Source organism: Eucalyptus grandis, chromosome 4 (genome assembly GCF_016545825.1).
Source record: "Eucalyptus grandis isolate ANBG69807.140 chromosome 4, ASM1654582v1, whole genome shotgun sequence".
NCBI lineage: Eukaryota > Viridiplantae > Streptophyta > Magnoliopsida > Myrtales > Myrtaceae > Eucalyptus > Eucalyptus grandis.
Genome location: NC_052615.1, coordinates 235,589 through 256,960, shown reverse-complemented (window position 1 = coordinate 256,960; position 21,372 = coordinate 235,589). Strand labels below are relative to the sequence as shown.

Here is a 21,372-nt window from a genome sequence, read left to right as displayed (position 1 = left end):
CATATTTCCGCACCCCTCACTCACAACGCAACTTTGATCTTTCCCTTTTCATCATTAATTTAAGGAATCTAAAGTTAAGGAGCTACCACTCGAAATTCACTTGTTTGAACTCATACGTAAGGATCTCGACCCCAGCTATAGCTATGTTCAAGTCGGGTTGTCTTATCAGATTTGGTGAGAAACGAGTCATATTATTAAGTTCAGTGAATAGTGTAACTATTTCGCAGCAATATGATAAGATCTAGAGATCAAATCTATAATATGTTGTAGCGATTTTTTTCTTCTTTTTATTTTTATTTTTTTATAAGGTGTTTGGCATATTAACATGAACATACGATGGCATCGAAAGAGTTTTGAACAATCGAAATTCACTTTAGAATCTCGCCTCAGCTCTAGCCATGTTCGAGACAGGTCATCCCTATTAGATCCAATGGAGACGGTTATATTGTCGAGTTGAATGGACGGTGTAATTTTTTGCGGCGATAATGATAAGATCTAAGATCGAATCTACAATATGTTATAACAATTTTTTTTCTTTTCTTTTTAAGAATGTTTGGCAAATTATTATGAACAAAACGTCTCCGATGACATCAAAAGGGGTTTTGAACGAATATGGCCCCTTCATAATTTCCTCTTTTAGGGTTGAAACATCAATTTTTTTTTAATAAACCAGTCGTCTGGACGTACCACCTAAGCAGCATAACTCACTCGGAGACCCTTAAATACATACTCCCGACTCCCGAAGCAGTAGTACTGTCATTTCTGTCTCCAAACCAGAAAAGAAACCAGAGAGAAGAAGACGCGATGATGACGACGATGATGATGAAGCTCAAGTTCTCGTGCATCTTCTTGTTGTTTGCGCTCCTCGTCCTGCTTGCTCCATCTGCCGAGTGCAGGTGCGACAGCTCGACCGAAACCCAGTTCCCTGATCTCGAGAAATCTTACGGTAGCGCTAAGCACCAAGCTCTCAAGTACAAGCTGGCGGCCATCTTCTCCATCCTCGCCGCCAGCTTCCTCGGCGTATCGCTTCCTATTCTAGGGAAGAAGCTCCCCTCCCTCCACCCCGACAACCCCATCTTCTTCCTCGTCAAGTCCTTCGCCGCCGGCGTCATCCTCTCCACGGCCTTCGTCCACATCCTCCCCGACGCCTTCGCCAGCCTCGCCAGCCCCGCCCTCGCCGACACCCCCTGGCACAACTTCCCCTTCGCTGGGTTCATCGCCATGCTCGCGGCGATCGGGACGATGATGGTCGACACCTTCGCGACCAGCTACTTCGAGCGGTCGCATTTCGGGAAGGCGGCCGACGAGGTGCTGCAGCCGCCGGCGGCTGCGGCGGGGAAGGGGGATGAGGAGATGGACATGCACGAGGGGCACGTGCACGTGCACACCCATGCGACTCATGGACATGCGCACGGCTCCGCCCACGACTCCAAGTCCTCACAGCTCACAAGGCATCGCATCATTTCTCAGGTTAAGACGAAGACCCTGGTTCATATATCAGTTTGCATTTTTCTTGGATGCATGTTATTTGAAATGATCTGGCACCATTTGAAAGGTTAAAATCTTTCTGCAAAAGTTTGGATTAAAATGTGGCTTTTGTTCATTTAAGTTCCCAGGGTTTCAAAACTTCATAACTAGGTCATTTCGGAATTAGGTAACAAGTGAAAAACGAGAAAGTTATTCTAAACACACCAGCAGTTCTTTCACTTTCTTGATTTAATTCATGTCCAAATCATTATCTACTGTTAAACGCCCCCGAGTAATTTTTTAAGTACAAATAGGAGTACTTGAAAAAACAGAAATAGTAATAAATATTTTCATTATTCATACGAAAGTGAGCAGAAATTATTTATTTTATTGTAATAGACTGTTCAAGCAATTAACTTTTGGTGTAGTTCTAAGCCAATCCCGAATGCCGAATTTTTTAAGTTACGGGCTGAGCCTTTAGGAGCACCAACTGGGAACCCCTACAGAAAAACCGAAAAAAGAAAAGAAAAGAAAAATCAATCCTCTTAGCGTATTTCTATGGTCGAAATTCATGTAGAACGGGACTGTCAAATGTATGTGTTATCATGGCAGTTTATCAAGACCTTGATGAATTATCTGTAACATCGTACTGTCGATTTTCGATTTTTGACATATCTGATGCACAATCCGCCACATTAATTAAAAGGCAATTGTGACTAAGAATAATCCAATATACATAAATGATACAAGGTCAGATAGACATATATATAATGTTGCGTGCAGGCTGGTGGTGGGGCTTATGAGCATTTCATTGACTTGAAAGCTCCACCGCAGCTGGTGCTGAGAATATATTCTAGCCTTTTGACAAAACAAGTGTTGTCACTTGGGTGATTAAATCAAAGAGTCTGAATCGTGCTTTGGCACCTTGGAATGGAATTGTACTGCAGGTACTGGAATTGGGGGTGGTGGTCCATTCAGTGATAATAGGAGTATCACTAGGAGCATCTGAGAGTCCTAGAACCATCAAGCCTCTCGTTGCAGCATTAACCTTTCACCAGTTATTTGAAGGCATCGGACTTGGAGGGTGCATTTCTCAGGCGAAGTTCAAGTCCCGGAAAATAGTGGCGATGATGGCGTTCTTCTGTCTCACGACGCCAGTAGGAATTGGAGTGGGAATGGGTATGTCAAGCATATATGGGGAGGGCAAGCCGAGCGCCCTCATCGTGGAAGGGTCGCTCAACTCTGCATCGGCTGGGATACTGACTTACATGGCACTCGTGGATCTGATTGCAGCCGATTACATGAACCCCATCATGCTCCAGAATCTCAAGCTCCAGATGGGTGCAAATCTCTCCCTCCTCTTGGGCTCTGCCTCCATGTCTCTCTTGGCCACCTGGGCATAGAACATGGCAAATGCATCTGTCTTTGTTTGTCCAAATAAGACCCTGCAATCTTTTTGTACAATTTTTCAAGGTCTTTCCTCTATTCCATCCACAAAGATTTACATAGTAGTTTTCTTTCGGCAACTCTAGATCTTACACTGCCTGAATGTAACATTACCCAAATCAGTGCAAAAGAGAACTGTCCTATGAACGTGATTGTGAAAGACAGAACTAACTGAGAAAGCTTTCCTATGCAGTAGTGATCGATGAGGTACAATCAATTGCTGTAAGAAATAAGAAGGAAATGCCTTCAAACAGATGATGGACATTTTGGCAAAGAATAAAATGACAATTGGACCGGTCCCAACAATACAACATCAAGTCAGAGCAGGAAGTCTCTATTTTGGCTGGGAGAACAGGATCTCTATCTCGATACTTCTCACCCCTCATGCAACCCAAAAACAACAATATTTTCTGTGCATCTTATAGCTCCTTCTTGCATTGCATCCAACCTTGTTCATCATCTTCCTGGATATGTTGATGCTCTGTCATCACAACATTAGCAAGTAGGGCGACTGCGCTACAAACAACATGCCTCATAAAAGACTGGAACAGTGGCCTAGAGGAGAAGAGTAACAAGTTCCTGATGTTGAATTCTTTTCTACCATAATCTAACCTGGAGGACAAGAAGTAAATCCCAGACAAAGGCAGATCTCAACTGTTAACTCCTCTTTTAGTTTGCATGCCGTGAGATTAAGGATGCTCTTTGCATGGATAGAGCAGTGACAAGACATAAAATCAGGATCACCTACCAGAACAAACCGATACAGAGGTTTATATAACAACCAAGAAACCGGGTTAGAACATAGTACCTGGCCTTAGAGCCTTTCTTCTGAACCACAATCTTGCGTGATGTTAGTGGGAATTGACTAGCTACTCAATCCTAAAAGAACCATCTCCTAACTCTTTCCAGCCCACCAATCAATGCTCAACAGCACATCGAATTTTCTAAAATGGTCACATCATCACATCAGTCAACATTCCAATGACTATTTATTTAAGATCATCCGGAGGCAAAAGGTATGATATAAACTGTACCAGACAAAACTTGCTGAACAACTTCCCTCTCACAATTTCTGACTATATGTTTCCCCCGACTTCTCGTGTCATCTCCATTGGCTTTTGTGCCAAGGTCTTTAAACTACATTGGCATTAACAGATGGTTACGATAAAACAGTCAACTGGTAAAACTACCTCTGTAAGCTTGTGATGTTTTGAAGGAAGAATAGCTAGGTAGTACAAATGTGCTTCTGTGTGCGTGCAGGAGTGAGAGCATTTCCAAAATTTAATTCCTGAAGGAGTAATTCAAACAATTATCAAAAGCAATAAGATAATGCTGTTCTGCACAAACAACCATTACCTTTCCCGATGCATCCATGCATCTTCCAACTTTAGGCACCAAGATCTTGAGATTGTTGACATATTCCCCTCCAGTTCTGCTGTAAAATACTTGAAATAAGCAGATCGAAGCTGAAACTCCAACTATAGTTCCCATCCACCAAACATAGAAAGCATATACTGAAGTGAAAATTTAATACGTGTATGGGAGCAGCAAGAGAAAATAATGTGGGCGCCCCGATATCAGTGATATCCAAATCATCAATCCACAGAGTTAAAGCAATATAACAATATCTTATTCAGCATGATATAGTGCTTCAGGAAGATTCAGCAAATGATCATCATGAACAGTTTTGAAGTCTTGTAAGTGGTTCTAAAGTCAGTATTTGATTAACAGAACAATACACCAAATAAAGCAACAAAAGCTTTGAGATCTTCCAAATGTTGGTCTCAGTCTCCTGAAGGGAACAATAGCACACATGATAGGATAGTGTCACCCATTGCTTTGCCCAAGAAAGCTGTTGGATATATAGAGAGAGAACAGTCCACATGGCAGTCTTAACAGGTTAGCCTCAATTGAACAATTGATCTCCTTAACCTAATGTCAGTGAATAGCTGAAATATACTAGTGGATTCGCACAATAGGCCACATCAAAATCATATTGATGACATCAAAGCAACAGCGTTCAAATGGTTTCTCCAGCTAACAACCCTCGGCTTATCTAGCTTTGACCAAACCAAAATTTGGCATGTTGATGAGCATATTAATTAAACATTTTAGTTCTGAAAAATAAACCGACAAATATGTAGTGTAATAAAAAGAAGACGCTCACCAGGAAAATGTCAGCAAACTAGGTCATTCCAGCAACTGTCAATTGCAGCTTGAACCTTTTTAGGTTTGCAAAGCTGCTGAACAGCCTTTTCCCAAGTAAATGCTTTTGGAGGCAAATACTTTTGCAGCATCACTTCTAAAATTCTGGATGCTCCCACAACTCTCTGGCGTTTGAATAGACGTAGCACTAGCTCGTCTAGAAATTCCCTTCCATCTTGAGGTGGATTTAACTTTTCGCTTAAAGCTTTTAGGAATATGTTACATGTGCACAAGTCAGGATCACATCCCTGATGCAGCATACTGTTCAGAAGATTTAGGGCATGGGAGATGTCACCCTGCTTGCATAAAGCATTGAAAAGTATGTTATAAGTGATGACATCAGGTTGACAACTGGGCCCCTGACAGAGCATCTCATTAAATAGCTTCAGACCTTCTTTGAGCTCTCCATTATCACAAAAGCCTTTAATAAATGAAGTGTAAGACACAACATCAGGTTGGAATCCTCTAGCAAGCATGTTCTTCCATACCATCATAGCCTTCTCCAGCTTTCCATTCTCACACAATCCATGGATAAAAACGCTATAACAGACAGCATTGGTAAAGTCATTGTTATTTTCCATCTCTTCCCACATAAGAATAGCTTTCTCTGATTTGTCTGTCCTGAGAAAACCCCTCAGCAATGAGCTATAAGTGAAAGCATTGGGGGCAATCCCCTTATTCATCATTTCCAACAGAATTTCCTTGGCTTCTTCCGGCTTCCCTTCTTGACATAAACCATCAATAAAAGTACTATACATAACAGTATTGGGTTCACATCTCTCTTCAATTATGTCCTGCCACAATCTCCTTGCCTCCTGAAACTTTCCCTCCTTGAATAACCCGCTAAGGAGGGTGGAGTACACATACTGATTTGCACGGGATCCTCTTTCCACCATGAATTTCAATACCTGAAGTCCATCAATGGCTCGTCCCAGTCTAACAAGTCCATTGATAATTATTCCGTAAGTGACATCATTGGGCACAAACTTACTAGCAACCATCCGATTCAAAAGGTCTACAGCCTTCTCCAACTTCCCCCTGAGACACAAACCGTGAATGAGCGTGTTGTAAGTCACCTCATTTGGAGCACATCCTTTAAGAAGCATATTGTCGACCAGCTTGGCTGCACGTTTCAAGTCACCTTTCTTGCACAACCCATTGATCAAAACGTTGTAAGTCACGGCAGTTGGAAAGCAACCCTCCATTTGCATCTCATCCAGCAAGGAAACCGCCTCCTCGATCCTACCCTCCTTGCACAACCCATCCATCAAGGTGCAATACGTGAACACATCGGGCACACAGCTTCTCAGAGGCATTTCCCTAAACAGCTCGACTGCTCTATCAACTGTTCCCATCTTACACGCGGCTTTCACGACCAGATTATAACTAAGCACATTCGGCGAGATATTCATCTGGCTAGAACTAATGACATAAGAATAGAACTCCAACCCGCGATGATAAAGCCCATTTTGGATAATAACGTTGAGGACCGAATTGAAGGACCGGACGGTCCGCTTACACTGGAACTCGTCGACCATCCTGTGGAACAAATCGACGGCCAGCTCGGGCAACCGCGCCCTGCCGTAAGCCTTGAAGATGCTGACGAAGCTCCTCTCGACAAGCACGCGCCTTTCGCGCTTCATTCGACGCAGGACCTCCTCCAAGGAGCCGAAGTCGCCCAACCGGGCGTAGTTGTCGATGAGAGAATAGAATGTGGAGTCGCCCGGCGTGTAAGTTCCCGACTTGGCGCCGGAACTGAAGATGTGGTCGGGAACGGGGGGCTCGGGAGGCGAAACGGGTTCGTGGGTCGGGACGGCGAGGGCTGAGGAGGAGGAGCAGCGGCGGCGGCGGAGGGGACAGGAGGAGGGGTTACATCGACGCAGCAGGGGAGGGAGGTTGGTGGGCTTCTTCGACTTGAGCGCGTGTGCGGCGGTATGGATGATGGGCATGCCGGGGTTCAGCTCAACGAGCTCGCTTCGCGTGGCGATGTCGTCGTTCCATCGAAGCTGTGCAAGCTGCAAGCTTTGGAGCGAGCGAGCGAGCGAGCGGAAGGAGACGACGACGCGCTCGCTGCTGCTCCTGCTTGATACGCCTTTGCCTTTGTTGGGTCGTCGGCCGGTGATCCTGCTCCTCCCCTCGGCTATTTATACTTCACTTTGCAAAATTGCTGTGAATTCTTTCCCCAGATGTAATTTCTTAGCGGAGATTTAAAAACAAAAGGCACAAATGAAATTGTTTGGTTGTGAGAGGGAAAAACCACATCATGCTAAAACATTGCAGATGACATTAGAAAATTTATTGAACATATTAATTATTTCGATCGAACGTGTATGTTACTGGAGGCCGATTTCATTTAACCAAACACATTATAAATGAATCATCATCCACATTATTAGTTAATTAATTTTATGAACGCGTGATACTTCATATTCTACTCTGTCTCAAAGGTAAAAGGAGAGCAAGGAAATTCCCTACGGATGCTATGACCAAAAAGATTAAAAAAATTATTCCCTCATGAACGTTCAATTTGGGCATGGATAATTTATTTGACTCCACGGATTTTACTCTTGATGCAAACAAAATGTAAATAAAATGCATGACTCCAAACCACGCAAAAGAAAAGAAAAGAGAGAGGGGGGCAGCAGCAGCAGGAGGAGAGCAGCAAGGAAAACCCCTAAAACCCTTAGAACAGGAGGCAAGCAAGCAAAAGCCAAAAGCTTTCAAGAAGACAACCCACAAATCTCACAACCCTTCATTTCTCTTCTCTCTTCTCTCAGAGTCTACCCAGCTTTCTTCTTCTTCAATTCAGATTCATAATCATGAAGCTCCTCCTGTAGCAACCCCGCCTTGTACAACCCACAAAACAAAAAAGATGAAGTCTTTGCGAGCTCTCAGGACTCTCGCCGCCCTCCACACCCGCCACCGCCCTTCCCCCGCCGCCTTCTTGCGCCGCCCCTACTCCGCCCAGCCTCAGGAGGACTCCGACCACAACGACTCCGATTCCGTCTTCAACAGCGCCGATTACGCCCTCCCCCCCGCCGCCGCCGCCGACGCCGACACCGACTGCCGCGCCTCTCGGCAACCCACCTGGAGCCACGAGCACCGGAGGAGGGCCGACGCGGTTTTGTTCGGCGATAAGGCCGTGAGGGTTCTGGAGGTCGAGGAGGAGAAGGAGGAGGAGGAGGAGGACAAGAAGGGGGATTTGGAGGAGGAGGAGAAGCGGAGAGTGCTCGCCAAGGCGCTGCTCCAGGCCGCCTTGGCAGCTCCGGATGAGGACGACGACGACGAGGAGACGGCAGTGAGGGAGGAAGATCAGAAGTCTTTGGCGGTTGGAATAATCGGCGCGCCCAATGCTGGGAAGTCCGCTCTCACTAATTATATGGTATGGGTTCCTGCCATTTCAAGGATGTTGCTGAATGTGCTTAGTTATTCTTGGAACCATGCGATGGAGCTTTTGGACTGAGATCGCTCTCGATTTAGTCGTCTTTTGATCGATTGTTGACGTTTTGTGATGTGTTCTGAGGTGCGCGAGATGGTGAGCTGTTTAGGAATGGGTTCTTTAACTTAGCATTGAGTAATCGTCAATCTAGTTCATCAGGGTGAGGAGAAACTTAGTGGAAGGTTAATTTAGTTGGTGGTTCAAACTGAATTTCGTTCTGTCTGATTGAGATTAAGTTTTGCGATGTATTCGGATATTCACACTACGAGCAGAAGTGTTCGTAGGTTCATTGCAAATAGCTAGTAGCTGAACAGCCAGTTCGTGCTTATATATGTTCTAAAGGGAGTTACTTGCCCGGTGAAAAGGGATAAGCACTTACTTTTAGTAGTCTCCTGAAGATTAGCAGGTCTTCTTTCATCCTGCTAGTCTGTGGACCACTTCACCTGTACTGTCTTTGCTTAGCTGGAGCATGAGCTGGATATCCTATAAACTTCCTTTTCTATTTGGAATTTTTGTTGCATTATAGGTACTCTTGCTTTTTTGCCAACCATCGACATCCGCATTTGTCTTCTATTTGGGAGTTTCCTAGTGAAACAAACTTATGCTTATCTTTACTTGTAATGAGTCTGCACTAATTCCCATACTGGTTTTTTGTTGTGTTAATCTTGGAACTTTGATATCTGTCATGTCTGTTTTGACATGGTCTTGTAAATATGGTGTACTAAGCATGGTTTAGAAAACTGTGAAGACATTGAACCCATATGATCTCTTAAGATCCCAAGAAAAATACAGTTTAGCTGATACAGTTCTGGAATTAAATGGCTGATCCTTGTTAGAGACCATGTGATGAATATCAAGGATTCAGTCCATCAATTTGACTAATGTAGTAGATCTCTTAAGTAATGCTCATTAACTAGAGCTTAGGAGCCTTATGTTCCTTCTTACAAGATAAAATGAAGTATATTCTATTCTTTCTGAATCATGGACTACTCATGGAGCTTTGTTGTCCAAATCTAGCTTCCATACAGGACTCTTCTTTCCTGAAGTTTTTGAGGAATTAAATAACTCACCATTAAAGTTTTTGAGTACCTTCAACTCTGTTATTCAACTTGCTGTCACTATTTTCTGCTTCCTCTACCCTCTACAGATGACTTATAATTTTAACTTTCTGTTGCAGGTTGGAACAAAGGTTTCTGCTGTCTCACGGAAAACAAATACAACCATTCATGAAGTGCTAGGAGTTATGACAAAGGAAGATACTCAAATAGTATGTTTCTTTTAATGTATGCTCAAGTATCTTGTGTATAATTTCACTTGTTGCCATTCATTCCCGGCATGTGCAAAAATTCTATGCTGGTCTTACTAATAGTCAGCTGTAGATAGTTTGTTTATTGGACTAGCATAGACTGACATCATACATAGTAGAGTTTCCCTTCTGTCAAACCATTGGTGTTCTTTGGGGTGCGGTTGGTATGACTTTCACTATTTTTAGGTTGCTCAACTTTTGCTTTTAGAGTTGGAGATTTTACTTTTTTCTTAACACTAAACACTTCAAACCTTATTTTTAATATTAATCACGTTTTACATATTTTTAAAGTCATGATGTGGAACTTTCTCATAATATCTAAATATTTTTTATTTTGGGGGACGTTGCTTTTGTTTTACTATGTGCAGCCAAAATACACACTTATTTATGCTTGTTGAATATTTTTCAGTCGTTTGTCTTTCCTCATTATGCTTAAATTGATTACAAAATTGTTTTTGTCTGGCATGATGATGATGATAATTATCAACATAGGTCTGCACCATATGCTGAGGGATGTAGATTGAGGCAGTCAAATGCCTTGTATCTTATAAAACCGTCATTATAATAGTCTCATTTCTTCTAAATTCAATGCAGTGCTTCTTTGATACCCCTGGGCTTACGTTGACTTGCAGTGGGTTTCCCCATAAGGACTTGAAAGCACGTGTTGAAAGTGCTTGGAGTGCAGTCAAACTCTATGATGTGCTCATAGTATTATTTGATGTTCACAGGCACCTTACCAGGTTACTATTCAATTTCTAAATATCTGGTTGTTTTTCTGTCTGTCATTCATTTAAAATACATTACCAGATAACTTTGTTACATCGCCATTAGAGAAGTAGCGGGGCATGCAGTTTGATCATGTAGCAAGCATGGATCTAGCCGATGGCTGGAGAGTTGGTTCCATAATTGCATAGTCTTTGCATTATCTACTATCACACGTCCAATAAACTTTGCATTATCTACTATCACACGTCCAATAAACTTTGCATTATCAATATACTCAAAAGCAGGGAGATAAGAGTGTACATTTTTATAGCGTAAGATGCTGGCACTAAATCTTCATGCCCTATTAGTGATGATGGCACTTTAAAATGTGAAAGCTTGAGTTCCTTAATTGTGTTTTGATTTGAACTTGTCGTTTATTTGGAATATGAAGGTGGGATTATGCAAGTTAGACCAAGAACTCCTAGGATAAAATGGGCATGAGTGGGTTGTACTTAGACTGAGGCTCTATTCTAAGTTAGAATCCATTTGGCCGATTGCTATGACTTGGTTCTTTAATTCTATAGTATGAAACATAAAGTTATTTAATTATTATCTTCCACTTCCATGACCCTGTATGTACTCTTAGCAAATATTTGTATTCTTTTGTTGAGCTCTGACATAGTTAGTTCTGTTGACAAGTATAGGTCATAGGTCTCTTTCCATATTCTAATTATGAAAGGAGAAGAACTAAATGAAGATGGAGCTAGAGCTGGGATTGTTCTATTGCTTAGCGAAATACTGGAATTTTTAGTTCTTTTGATTATATTCTCTGGAACGTAAATTCCTCCCTAGCTTTTGTTTTTTATAATCACTTATAGTCTTTGATCTTGATGCCTTTAAACCATGTAGACCTGATATGAGGGTAACTAAATTGATTGAACGAATGGGAACTCAAGCTCACTCTGGACAAAAGAGGGTATTATGCATGAACAAGATTGACTTATTGGAGAAAAAGAAGGACCTCCTGCAGGTTGCAAACCAATTTAAAGATCTTCCTGGTTATGACAGGTTAGTGTTGTCCATCACCGTAAAGAAACTACTACAGTATTTAGCTAACAAAGGAAAAAAAGAAAATAGAGAAGGAAACTTAAGAGGTTATCAGGAGTGTTTCGTGGGTGCTTTGGAAAACTTATTGACTGCACTTGCTCTTGCTTCTATTATCAGGTATTTCATGATATCTGGACTCAAGGGTTCTGGGGTGAAGGATCTTTCTCAGTATCTCATGGAGCAGGCAAGGCTCTGTTTTTCCAATCATCTGTAATAATTCAAGTTTAACAATTCTACGTAGAAAAAATCTCTTTTTGGTTCAGGGTGATATTTGAATTTTGGCAATCATTTAAAGCAGTTCAGTCTGCAACCAAAGCAGGAAAATGCTGAAGCTCCTAAAGGAAATCATAACCTATCACCAACTTCTTGAAATTTTTCACTCACTCTGACACAATCCTTCTATCAATCTCTCTGCTCTTATAAAGCTCACCTTTCTGCCTAAACCACAATCTCTTGGGCAGTGAACTCCCTTTCCCTCCCTCATGCTGCCATTATTGCACCCATCTACATTTATATCTTTTTGCAAGTGGTCATGCTCGTTGATCTACAATAAGATATATTTAATATGCGATCCATTAATTCCATTTCCAAACACACTTCTCACATGGTCTGTCAATTCATGTGAGTCTTCATTGATTTTAATTGCACTAACACATCTCAGCTATTTCTGTATGGGGATAAGCATGAGAAGTGCAGTCTGTTAAATTTAGGAATATGGGGATGACCAAAAAAAAAAAAAAATGTGCTTCTTTGGAATTGTTTTACATGGAATTTTGCTTTCTCAAGAGATTTGGGCTCCCTTTTAAGAACCTCTTTTTGCACGAATGATATATTTAACATTGATTGCTTCAAGCCATGAGAATGGTCTAGTATGTATCCACTGAAAGTGCAAGATGCCTATCTAGCATCTGCAACATTTAAAGAAATTTCATGGATCAGTGGTGAAAAGTCACTGTACATTCAAAGATGGGACAATCGACTTTGTAGGAGGCATAAAAAGTATGTCCTTGCTGAAAGATCTGCTTCTTCCATGCTAAGTCTTTCCAATAAAGTCAAGTTTTGATTTCTTCTTCCATTTTTTTGTATTCTCAGATTTCATGATAATTGGTTCCATCGCCTTTCAGAAAAACTTGAAGCAAAATTACAAGAAAACCTTCAGAAGTAGCTGTACTATTTGATTACTACATGTGATAATCTTTTAATAAACAGGCAGTTCAAAGACCTTGGGATGAAGATCCAATGGAGATGAGTGAGGAAGTCATGAAAACATTTCTTTGGAAGTTGTGAGAGAGAAGTTGTTGAACTACATACACCAGGTACGGTTTGCAGTTTACCCTCTATTTACAAGTTACCTGGACATGAGTGTAATTGGGTATGATCTTGAATTATGTAGGAAATTCCCTATGAGATTGAGCATCGCTTGATGGGCTGGAAAGAGTTGCGGGATGGTTCTCTGAGAATTGAGCAGCACCTCATTACCCACAAGCAAAGTCAGCGCAAGATTTTGGTTGGAAAGAAAGGCTCTAAAATAGGGTACGATGCTCTTACCTCTCGGTTTCTTGTTTTTAATTCTAGGGGCTTGCATGCTGATTTTTTCGACCATGCAAATTGAACTTTAGCTCTAGAATATTCTAACTCGGGAACAATGTATGCTGGTTCCTATGCAGAACAATAGGGATTGAAGCAAATGAAGAGCTAAGATCCATCTTCAAGAGGGATGTCCATCTCATTCTCCAGGTTAGAGTAAAGTGATACCATTTGTATCGAGATGATTTCTACAGCAGATTCTTTGTCTTGCCGTCCTTATGGTGGCTACATAAGGAAAGTTCTTCATGATCCGTATGCACCTACTTCATATCACGTCACGATTCTCGTGACGAGCAGCAGTCAATGATGGTAATTGCTGTGGAGACTCGTGACAAGCAGCAGTCACTGATGGTAATTGTGGTGCATCCACACCGCTGTGAAAAAGGTGCTGAGCAAGAACGGGACTAGATGCCGCTGCAATGCAAAATCCTATGAGGAGATTCACATGTGACACTAGGTGGAGAAAGTTCAAGATGGAATGCCTCTTATAGTCTATTGCTGTGTTGTTTCTTTTCCCCTGGTTTTGTTTCTAATAAGGGTCAATCATGGTGAAGGTCCATCTTATGTTTCGTCTATGAAGGGAGTTACTTTGAATTCTTGCGGTAATCACTGTATACCTCATTTCACAGAAGAAGCTATTTTGCGTTTCAATGTCATGTACATAATACACCTCCAAAAGACAATGGAAGCACCATTCTTTTTTTAAAGCTCCTTTTGTTCGTTTCCAACGCATTGCTGTACTCAAATTAATGGTGGGACGACAATTTAGGACCTGTTTTCATTGATCGGTAATTTGTCCCTAGACATATTTGATAATTTTTCCGATGACATAGGCATCAAAGTAATTAATTAATTTTGTTCTTGTATTATCTAATCGGATAATGTATGTGTCTGGAGTTGAATTTGTCTCTTGGTGACGTTGAATCTACATGTAAGACTGGGATGCAACCATATCTCTAAATTATGATGTAGCACCTCCATCTAATAAAACAATCATTGGTACTTCTTGCTGTCCATACGATCCATGAAAATCTTGCAATTAAATAAAACAAAATACATGAACAATATCTGATAAGCGTGACTAACAAAGTACACATTGAATTTTCAAATGCCCAAAGTTATCAATCACTACAAAGAAAGAAAAAATCGGTTAGCATATATCTATTACTTGATTTAAAGGTTTAAATATTGATCATTGCTAATTGTTAATTAAGTCACTATCTTCATGGAAATCGTAACTCACCGGAAAGAAAATTATAAGTAATGATAAATACATACTTATATTTCTCCAATGCGAAAAAGGATATTAACAAAAGAAGAGAGAAAAAACAAAAAAAAAGGAGGTAACCTCCTTTATAAAAAGTAAAATCAAAAGAAAAGAAAATAGAAAAGAAAATAGAAAAGAATTTAAAAAGAAAAAGAAAAAAAAAAAAAAAGAAGGGTTGCGCCCCCAAATGCTTTGGAAGGAATTGTTGGAGGGAAAACAGAGGAGCGAAAGGAAGAAGGAGGAAGAAGAAGAAGAAGAAGAAGGAGAAGAGATGCCGGTGGCGAAGCCTGTATCATCAGATGGAAGGGTCATTGCCCACATCGACATGGACTGCTTCTACGTTCAAGGTCTCTCTCTCTCTCTCCCCACCACCCTTCTTCTCCAATCAATCTTGTCTATGAGCACTTGGCTGCGCTTCCTTCATCTTGATTCTGGCTTAGTAATGGATCTTTCCGCGACCCTTTTGTGAGTAAAAGGACCCTGTTGTTGGCAGTGGAACAGCGCAAGCATCCGGAGCTCAGGGGCTTACCCACGGCCGTCGTGCAGTACAATTCTTGGAAAGGCGGGGCCTTGATCGCCGTTGGTTACGAAGCCCGTGCATTGGGTATCAAGCGGTTAGTGAAAACCAAAAAAAAAAGGGTTTCTTTCGCCTTTTCTCTGAGGCTTTTTTCTTGGGTCGGATGTGGAAACTGAAATTCTCGACCTTTTCAGCTCGATGCGAGGAGAAGAAGCCAAAGCAGTTTGTCCGCAAATTCATCTGGTCCAGGTACCAGTTGCCCGCGGTAAAGCTGACTTGAATTCTTATCGGGAAGCGGGATCGGAGGTCCGTGATGTCTTTAGTTTGTAACTAATTTACAGTTGATGTGATGATAACTAGCTCTGAACGTGTGCTTGATGACAAACCCATCCTTTTTCATAGGTGGTTTCCATTCTTGCTAGGATGGGTCGATGCGAACGAGCTTCAATTGATGAGGTTTATCTTGACCTTACCGATGCAGCCGAAACTATGCTATCAGAAACCCCTCCAGAGAGCTTGGAAATAATTGATGACGAAGCACTGAAATCGCATATTTTGGGCCTTAAGCATGAGGTAGGCTATGGATTTTCTTCTTCTTTGTTCTTGAACCTTTTTATTTCCCTTGCCATGGACTTATTTTTCATCAATGACCATTTCTGGAGTGGGATCTCTTGTATTCAGGATGGAAGTGACATGAAGGAAAATGTGAAGGGGTGGCTACGTCGGAGTGATGCTGATCATCGAGAAAAGTTATTGGCTTGTGGGGTCCTCATTGTTGCGGATCTCAGAATGCAAGTTTTACAGGAAACTCAGTTCACATGTTCAGCGGGAATTTCTCACAACAAGGTGGAATTATGATTTCTCTTCCATCATCCTTTTATAACTTAATTTCGTCTCAGCATCTAATGACTCAAATTTTAGCAGATGCTATCCAAGCTTGCTAGTGCCATGAACAAGCCTGCACAACAAACTGTCGTGCCCTGCTCATCAGTTCAAGGATTGCTCGAGTCATTGCCAATCAAGAAAATGTAGTTTTCCTAGATACAAGACTATGAACTATTCTACTCTCCAATGTGGTAGCTAGCACCTAAATATTTTGTGTTGCTGTCTTTATCTGGCTATTCTTAGAAGCAGTTTATTGTTTGTGCAGAAGATTTCAGTTTATTTTGTATGCTGTGCTTGTGTGCAATCCTCCTAATATATTTCTTTCAAGTCTTTCATTTCCCCCTTTCGACAAAAACATTGCAGGAAACAACTTGGAGGAAAGCTAGGGAGTTCCTTGCAAAGTGACTTGGAGGTGAATTTTGTTGGCGATCTATTGCAATTTTCAGAGCAAAAGCTACAAGAATGTTATGGCATAAACACTGGGTAGTTGTCTGTTCTGCTTCATTACAACTTTTGAGTTTCTTCTGCTTTGCTTACTATAGAAAAAGCCAATCATGGTTTTATAAGCTGATTTTGTTCATTCAAATTTCAAATTTCTTGTAAATAGACTGATAATATTTTGCTTCCTTATTGGGAAGTTTTTCTTTTCATTTGTCTAATTATTTAGGCATTAACAAATTTACTTTACATCTGCTACTTTATCATTTTGTCATATTCTTCTTTGAACATTCTAATCTGGAGCACTGGTTCCACATTAGCATTTGTTTCTATTAGATACTGTTGTAATTATGGATCAGCTAGTTTTGATAGGTGCTTCTTTGTAATTTTTTTTTCCCTGTTTGAAACCAACTTTAGCACCTGGCTGTGGAATATCGCAAGGGGAATTAGTGGTGAAGAAGTTGAAGGGCGCCTTCTTACCAAGAGTCATGGCTCTGGGAAGACATTTCCTGGTCCTCGAGCTTTGAAGACGCTTCATTCTGTAAGTACTTCTTTTTCATTCGGCTAGTGCTTGGCATTATTATTGGAGGCTTGCCACCATATGAAGAATCCGCATCCAACTAATGAATTTTCTTTAGTACTGGAATGCTTTTGAATGTGCCAATTTTTTTGTTCCTCTATTACTGTCCCTGTTTTCCTATGCTTTCTGTCTTTCAGACTTGTTATTTTTGTTAACATGGCTTAGAAACACCTATTGGAAATCTAAAATTATGCATGTCATTGTTTGTTGTATCACTGCTTTGTTTAGGGCTGACTGCACGCTGCAGGGTCCATTGGTGTCATTACTAACCTTTTGAACTTGGAAGCCAAAAAGTAGATCTACTTTGATTGAATAATTTTCTGTGAACATTGATAAATAAGTTAATCAGATAAATTTTGCTGCACGTAGCGCTTTTCTTTTCCTTCACTCTGTCATTTGGATGACTGTCCGTGAAACCATATTATCTTATTTATGAGATTAAATTGTTTGAAGTGCTCACTACCTCTGCAAAGGAAAAACATAAAAGCCTCAAATTTTTTGAACTGTGTTTCGTGGAATTTGTCTCTACCCCGAAAATCCATCACCATGCCTATGAGCCATTGTCATATCATTAAACTATTACTGGTAAAACCAAAAAGTTCGATTATTGGCTTTCGTTTGGTTGCTTCCTTCGATTTTAGACAAGAACTTGCTCGATTTTTAGTTACTGTATGTTGTAAAATATTTTTGCCTACCACAAGTTCCATTTTATTTATGGAGCTCAATTTGCCTGGTAGCATTTGTTTTTGATAAGGTTTGGCTTATAATTTTGTGCAAATCCATTACAGGGATCCACGTGAATTCTGGTAATGCCATGTTAGAAATTTGGCAAAGTTGCTATCCTGTTGGGCGCAAGTTAATTTACCAATCTGTTTGCTTTATTTTAGGTGCAACACTGGCTTAATCAACTCTGTGAGGAGCTGAGCGAACGTCTTCAAACTGATTTGGATCAGAATAGACGGATTGCCCACACACTGACTCTTCATGCTAGAGCATACATGGTAGCTCCATATCTTTGCTTCAACCAATTCTGCCATGCATTACTATAGAAGTTGTTCTTTTGATGGGTACTTGATGCACCTCAATGTCATCCTTCAGTCCAGTGACTCAGATTCACATAAGAAGTTCCCTTCTAAATCTTGTCCCTTAAGATACGGGACTACCAAGATGCAAGAAGACGCAATGAACCTCTTTCAAGCTGGATTACGTGAATATTTGGGTCCCTTCGAGGTTAAGATGCAAGGAAATAAAAAAATTGGATGGGGAATCACAGGACTTTCTGTATCAGCAGGCAAAATATCTGATATACCATCTGTAAGTTGAGAAGTTTTTGGTCTATAAAGCTGATAATTTTATTTTAAGCTGGTATGCATGCTTTTGGTGCCTGCGGATCTTTTAAATTATCTATTCCGTATCCTGTGGAGTCAGCACCAGTCCACATTATTAGTTCATAAGCAATTTTAGGTTAGGTTTACTTTTTGTTCTGGTGGGGCCTAAGGTTACATTTACTTGGTTTTCCTTTGTTAACTAGGCAATCTATTTTGCCTCTAGTTTGAGAAATTTAGCCCCTTCATAGTCTGGCAAACATTGACTATCCTGACTACAGTTAGTCCAGAAATTTCTGGATGGCAGTCAGATTTACGTGCTTCTTCACCACGAGTGACATTTGGGTGATGAATCCTCCCTTTTCATTTGAGAGGATGTCATCTTCGACTTTTCTGTGCAGTAACTGTCTGATCCTTGAATAAATACAGTATTTCCCCCACCACTGCAGTCTGTACTTCTGTATTTTTAGGTTTATGCTAGATACATCAGTTTTCAGTTTTAAAGAAGTCCACTTAAAAGTCGCAGTTTTGCCCGATGTAATTAATGATAAACATTGTTCCAGGGAACATCTTCAATCATGAGATATTTCCAAGGTCACGATCGACTTTGCTCTCCGTCAAAGCTAGCAAAAGAAAAGTTTGAGCTAGAAGATCCCTGTTCATTTTCTGGTACTGTATGGCTCAAAAAGTACAGTTTTTTTTCTTTCGTTCTATTTACCTGGTAAACTGCTTGATCAATCTGAATGTGCCTTGGCTTTTTGTTCAGAGAATGAAAGCAATTCGACTTTGGATATAATCGAACACACGAAACTACCAGAGGAGGAAGCCACTGTCAATAATGAATCCTCAGATTTGGAGTCAATGGAACATAAAACGAGTACAAATTCACTAGAGGTATGCATAATCAATGTTCTCCTTTTCTTTTACGATTGACTTTGATGAAGATGATCGGGCATTATCTTGTTTGAGGAACAGAAATACGATACTTAAAACTGTCACCCCTTAAATCATGCAATCAATCTTTACCTCTTTGTAAAGGATGAAATAAGTTGAAATTCATATAGGATCCTACCGCGGGTTGAATTTGTGGGCAGTCGTGAGTTGAATGCGAACAGCATTTTAACAACTAGTGATTCCTATATGATGAAATAGGATGAGAAATTTACTAACCTACTTTGATAATTAAACTGCTATAATAGCTGTAAATCAAGAGCATCTGCTTCTCTGAGGCTAACAATAGTTGTTGACTGTACCATTTTTGCCTTTCGAAAATTCCAAGTCTGGCAGTTATAATTGGAAAACTGGGACCATTGTCTTTTTTCATATAACTTGATGTGCAGGTTCCATTTTACTCTTCAATGTCTTCATTGAAAAAAGCAGATTTCAGCCAGGAAACTCCATTGTCATTTTCAGGTACTTTCTTAGTACGTGGTGTCAGTCTCTTGTAATTCTTAGAATGCTTCTCTAGTATTACCCTGCGCAAGTATTTCAAGGCTTTGTATAAACTAGGAAGAGAATCCCATCTAGAACCAAAGCTGACTGAGCTGCAAAGTAAAGTTTCCAGCAAAGAATCTACGTTTGAGCCTGGAAGACCTGCTTCAGAGCAACAAGTGAAAAGAAATGCACTGAGAGACAAGGTTCTTTCATGCACTTCTACTCCCTGAGTCATTTCTTTAATATATAATAATGATATTGGTGGAATCCATCTGATATGATTGCAAGGGATTTCTATTTCAGACTGTCGATTTATTTTATATACTTCACTGTGGTGTAGAATCAAGAACTTTCATCTAATGTTGTGAGACCTTGGTTTTGATTGTTCAATAATGCATTTTGCAGTCTCTTTCTCTTGTCACTTGAGTGTAGGATTAAAAAATTGAAATATGGAAATGAAAATTATACTACTAAGGTCATGTTCATGCGTGCTCTATAATACTAACTATCACACAAGTATGCTGAAGTTCATACATGCATATGAACCCAATATCTGTTACTCATGACACAATTGATGTGTTAATTGTTCTGTATTCTGATGATTTAAATGTCGACCAATTATGCCCATATCTTTTCTTGGCAATTCTTCTTTTGCACAGTCCTACTCACCTTTCCATGCTACCTTTGTTGACCTCTGTTTCTTTCATCTCTCAGTTGGACTAATTTAGTAAATTGTATTAAGCATTTTCGATAACTGAAGTTAATGCACGTTGAGAATGGATAAAGAATTGTTTTTACCATATAGAGGGAAAATGATAACTTGAAAATTATCTTTTTGATTTCTGTAATATATAGTGCACAGTGACTGGATATGCATGGTGCTTAATGACTTGTGACATGGAGAAATGCAGTGATTTAGTTTTACTATGGGATGCTACCTTCCCTTGTCTGATGAACAGTAACATGTAGAAATCGCTCCTGGGCATTTTATATTTGCAATCCCAACATTTAGTCACACGATAATCTAAGGCAGATGATTTAATGGATTTTAACTCCTTAGCGTATGCTGTGGCAGGGAACGCCTTCACTCCTGAGATTTTTCAGGAGGGTTGATCCTTCTTGCTCAATCCAGAGTCAAGTCCTTGCCCAATCTTCTGACGATACCAATATACGTTCCTCTTTAGGTAAAATTAGACCCATGTCCATTCATCTAGACAAAATCATGTCAAGCTCTTCAGAAGGTTTTTCTTTTAACAGAAAAAAACAATTCTATTCATGGGGATAGCTTGAGTGAAGATGTACAAAGAAGGGAGATGTGGCGATACAATGTTGATGAGATTGATCCCTCTGTTATTGACGAGCTGCCTTCAGAAATCCAAGAAGAAGTCCGTGCCTGGCTTCGTCCTCAGAAGCGGCAAGCTAACTCAGCTAGACGGAGTGTTGGCATTGCCGACTATTTTTCTCGAAATAAGAAGTTGTAACCTCTGAAGAAATGTCTTGTACATAGTGTAGCATATGCTGATTTTTATTCATTACCTCTTCCGTGTACATTCTATAATTACATTCTCTTCGAGTCTTTCTGTAAATGCACTAGCATTCAATTACTCACTCAACTAAAACTCATTATTTATTGTGGTGGCTATTGAGGATAATCATTCATTTTC

General features: G+C 40.5%; 4 protein-coding genes across 21 annotated transcripts; 3 read left to right on the top strand and 1 right to left on the bottom strand.

Moving 5' to 3' along the window:
* The first annotated feature begins 696 nt into the window (after positions 1 to 696).
* LOC104440606 (zinc transporter 1) lies at positions 697 to 2,988 on the top strand. Its single transcript, XM_010053523.3, has 2 exons — positions 697 to 1,470; positions 2,415 to 2,988. Exons 1-2 carry the CDS (start codon positions 805 to 807, stop codon positions 2,868 to 2,870), a joined length of 1,122 nt encoding a protein of 373 aa, XP_010051825.2. The 5' UTR covers positions 697 to 804; the 3' UTR covers positions 2,871 to 2,988.
* On the bottom strand, positions 2,142 to 7,441 carry LOC104440605 (pentatricopeptide repeat-containing protein At4g20090). Of its 16 annotated transcripts, none has more exons than XM_039311159.1 (6): positions 5,081 to 7,438; positions 4,270 to 4,391; positions 3,948 to 4,050; positions 3,722 to 3,857; positions 3,526 to 3,613; positions 2,163 to 3,429 (listed from the first exon to the last, which is right to left on the bottom strand). In XM_039311159.1, the coding sequence occupies exon 1, from the start codon at positions 7,065 to 7,067 to the stop codon at positions 5,091 to 5,093; it is 1,977 nt and encodes a 658-aa protein (XP_039167093.1). In that variant the 5' UTR covers positions 7,068 to 7,438; the 3' UTR covers positions 2,163 to 3,429; positions 3,526 to 3,613; positions 3,722 to 3,857; positions 3,948 to 4,050; positions 4,270 to 4,391; positions 5,081 to 5,090. The 16 variants fall into 16 exon arrangements, with proteins under 16 accessions (XP_039167097.1, XP_039167093.1, XP_039167092.1 ...); XM_039311158.1 differs by having other exon boundaries at positions 2,163 to 3,424; XM_039311161.1 differs by having other exon boundaries at positions 2,163 to 3,394.
* A 293-nt stretch (positions 7,442 to 7,734) lies between these two features.
* Positions 7,735 to 13,969, top strand: LOC104440604 (GTP-binding protein ERG). The gene is given in 9 exon segments (XM_010053516.3): positions 7,735 to 8,500; positions 9,735 to 9,824; positions 10,458 to 10,603; positions 11,478 to 11,636; positions 11,793 to 11,859; positions 12,885 to 12,936; positions 12,939 to 12,991; positions 13,069 to 13,208; positions 13,343 to 13,969. Coding segments are annotated over 9 exon segments (1,302 nt in total). The 5' UTR covers positions 7,735 to 7,990; the 3' UTR covers positions 13,428 to 13,969.
* A 746-nt stretch (positions 13,970 to 14,715) lies between these two features.
* Positions 14,716 to 21,312, top strand: LOC104440603 (DNA polymerase eta). Of its 3 annotated transcripts, none has more exons than XM_010053514.3 (16): positions 14,716 to 14,876; positions 15,023 to 15,143; positions 15,241 to 15,352; positions 15,449 to 15,619; positions 15,728 to 15,892; positions 15,971 to 16,074; positions 16,295 to 16,414; positions 16,787 to 16,910; positions 17,837 to 17,950; positions 18,048 to 18,263; positions 18,838 to 18,943; positions 19,041 to 19,168; positions 19,615 to 19,687; positions 19,784 to 19,911; positions 20,784 to 20,892; positions 20,966 to 21,312. In XM_010053514.3, the coding sequence occupies exons 1-16, from the start codon at positions 14,717 to 14,719 to the stop codon at positions 21,187 to 21,189; spliced, it is 2,175 nt and encodes a 724-aa protein (XP_010051816.2). In that variant the 5' UTR covers position 14,716; the 3' UTR covers positions 21,190 to 21,312. The 3 variants fall into 3 exon arrangements, with proteins under 3 accessions (XP_010051816.2, XP_018728329.2, XP_018728330.2); XM_018872784.2 differs by having other exon boundaries at positions 14,739 to 14,876; positions 15,006 to 15,143; XM_018872785.2 differs by lacking the exons at positions 14,716 to 14,876; positions 15,023 to 15,143 and having other exon boundaries at positions 15,469 to 15,619.
* Positions 21,313 to 21,372: the final 60 nt, after the last annotated feature.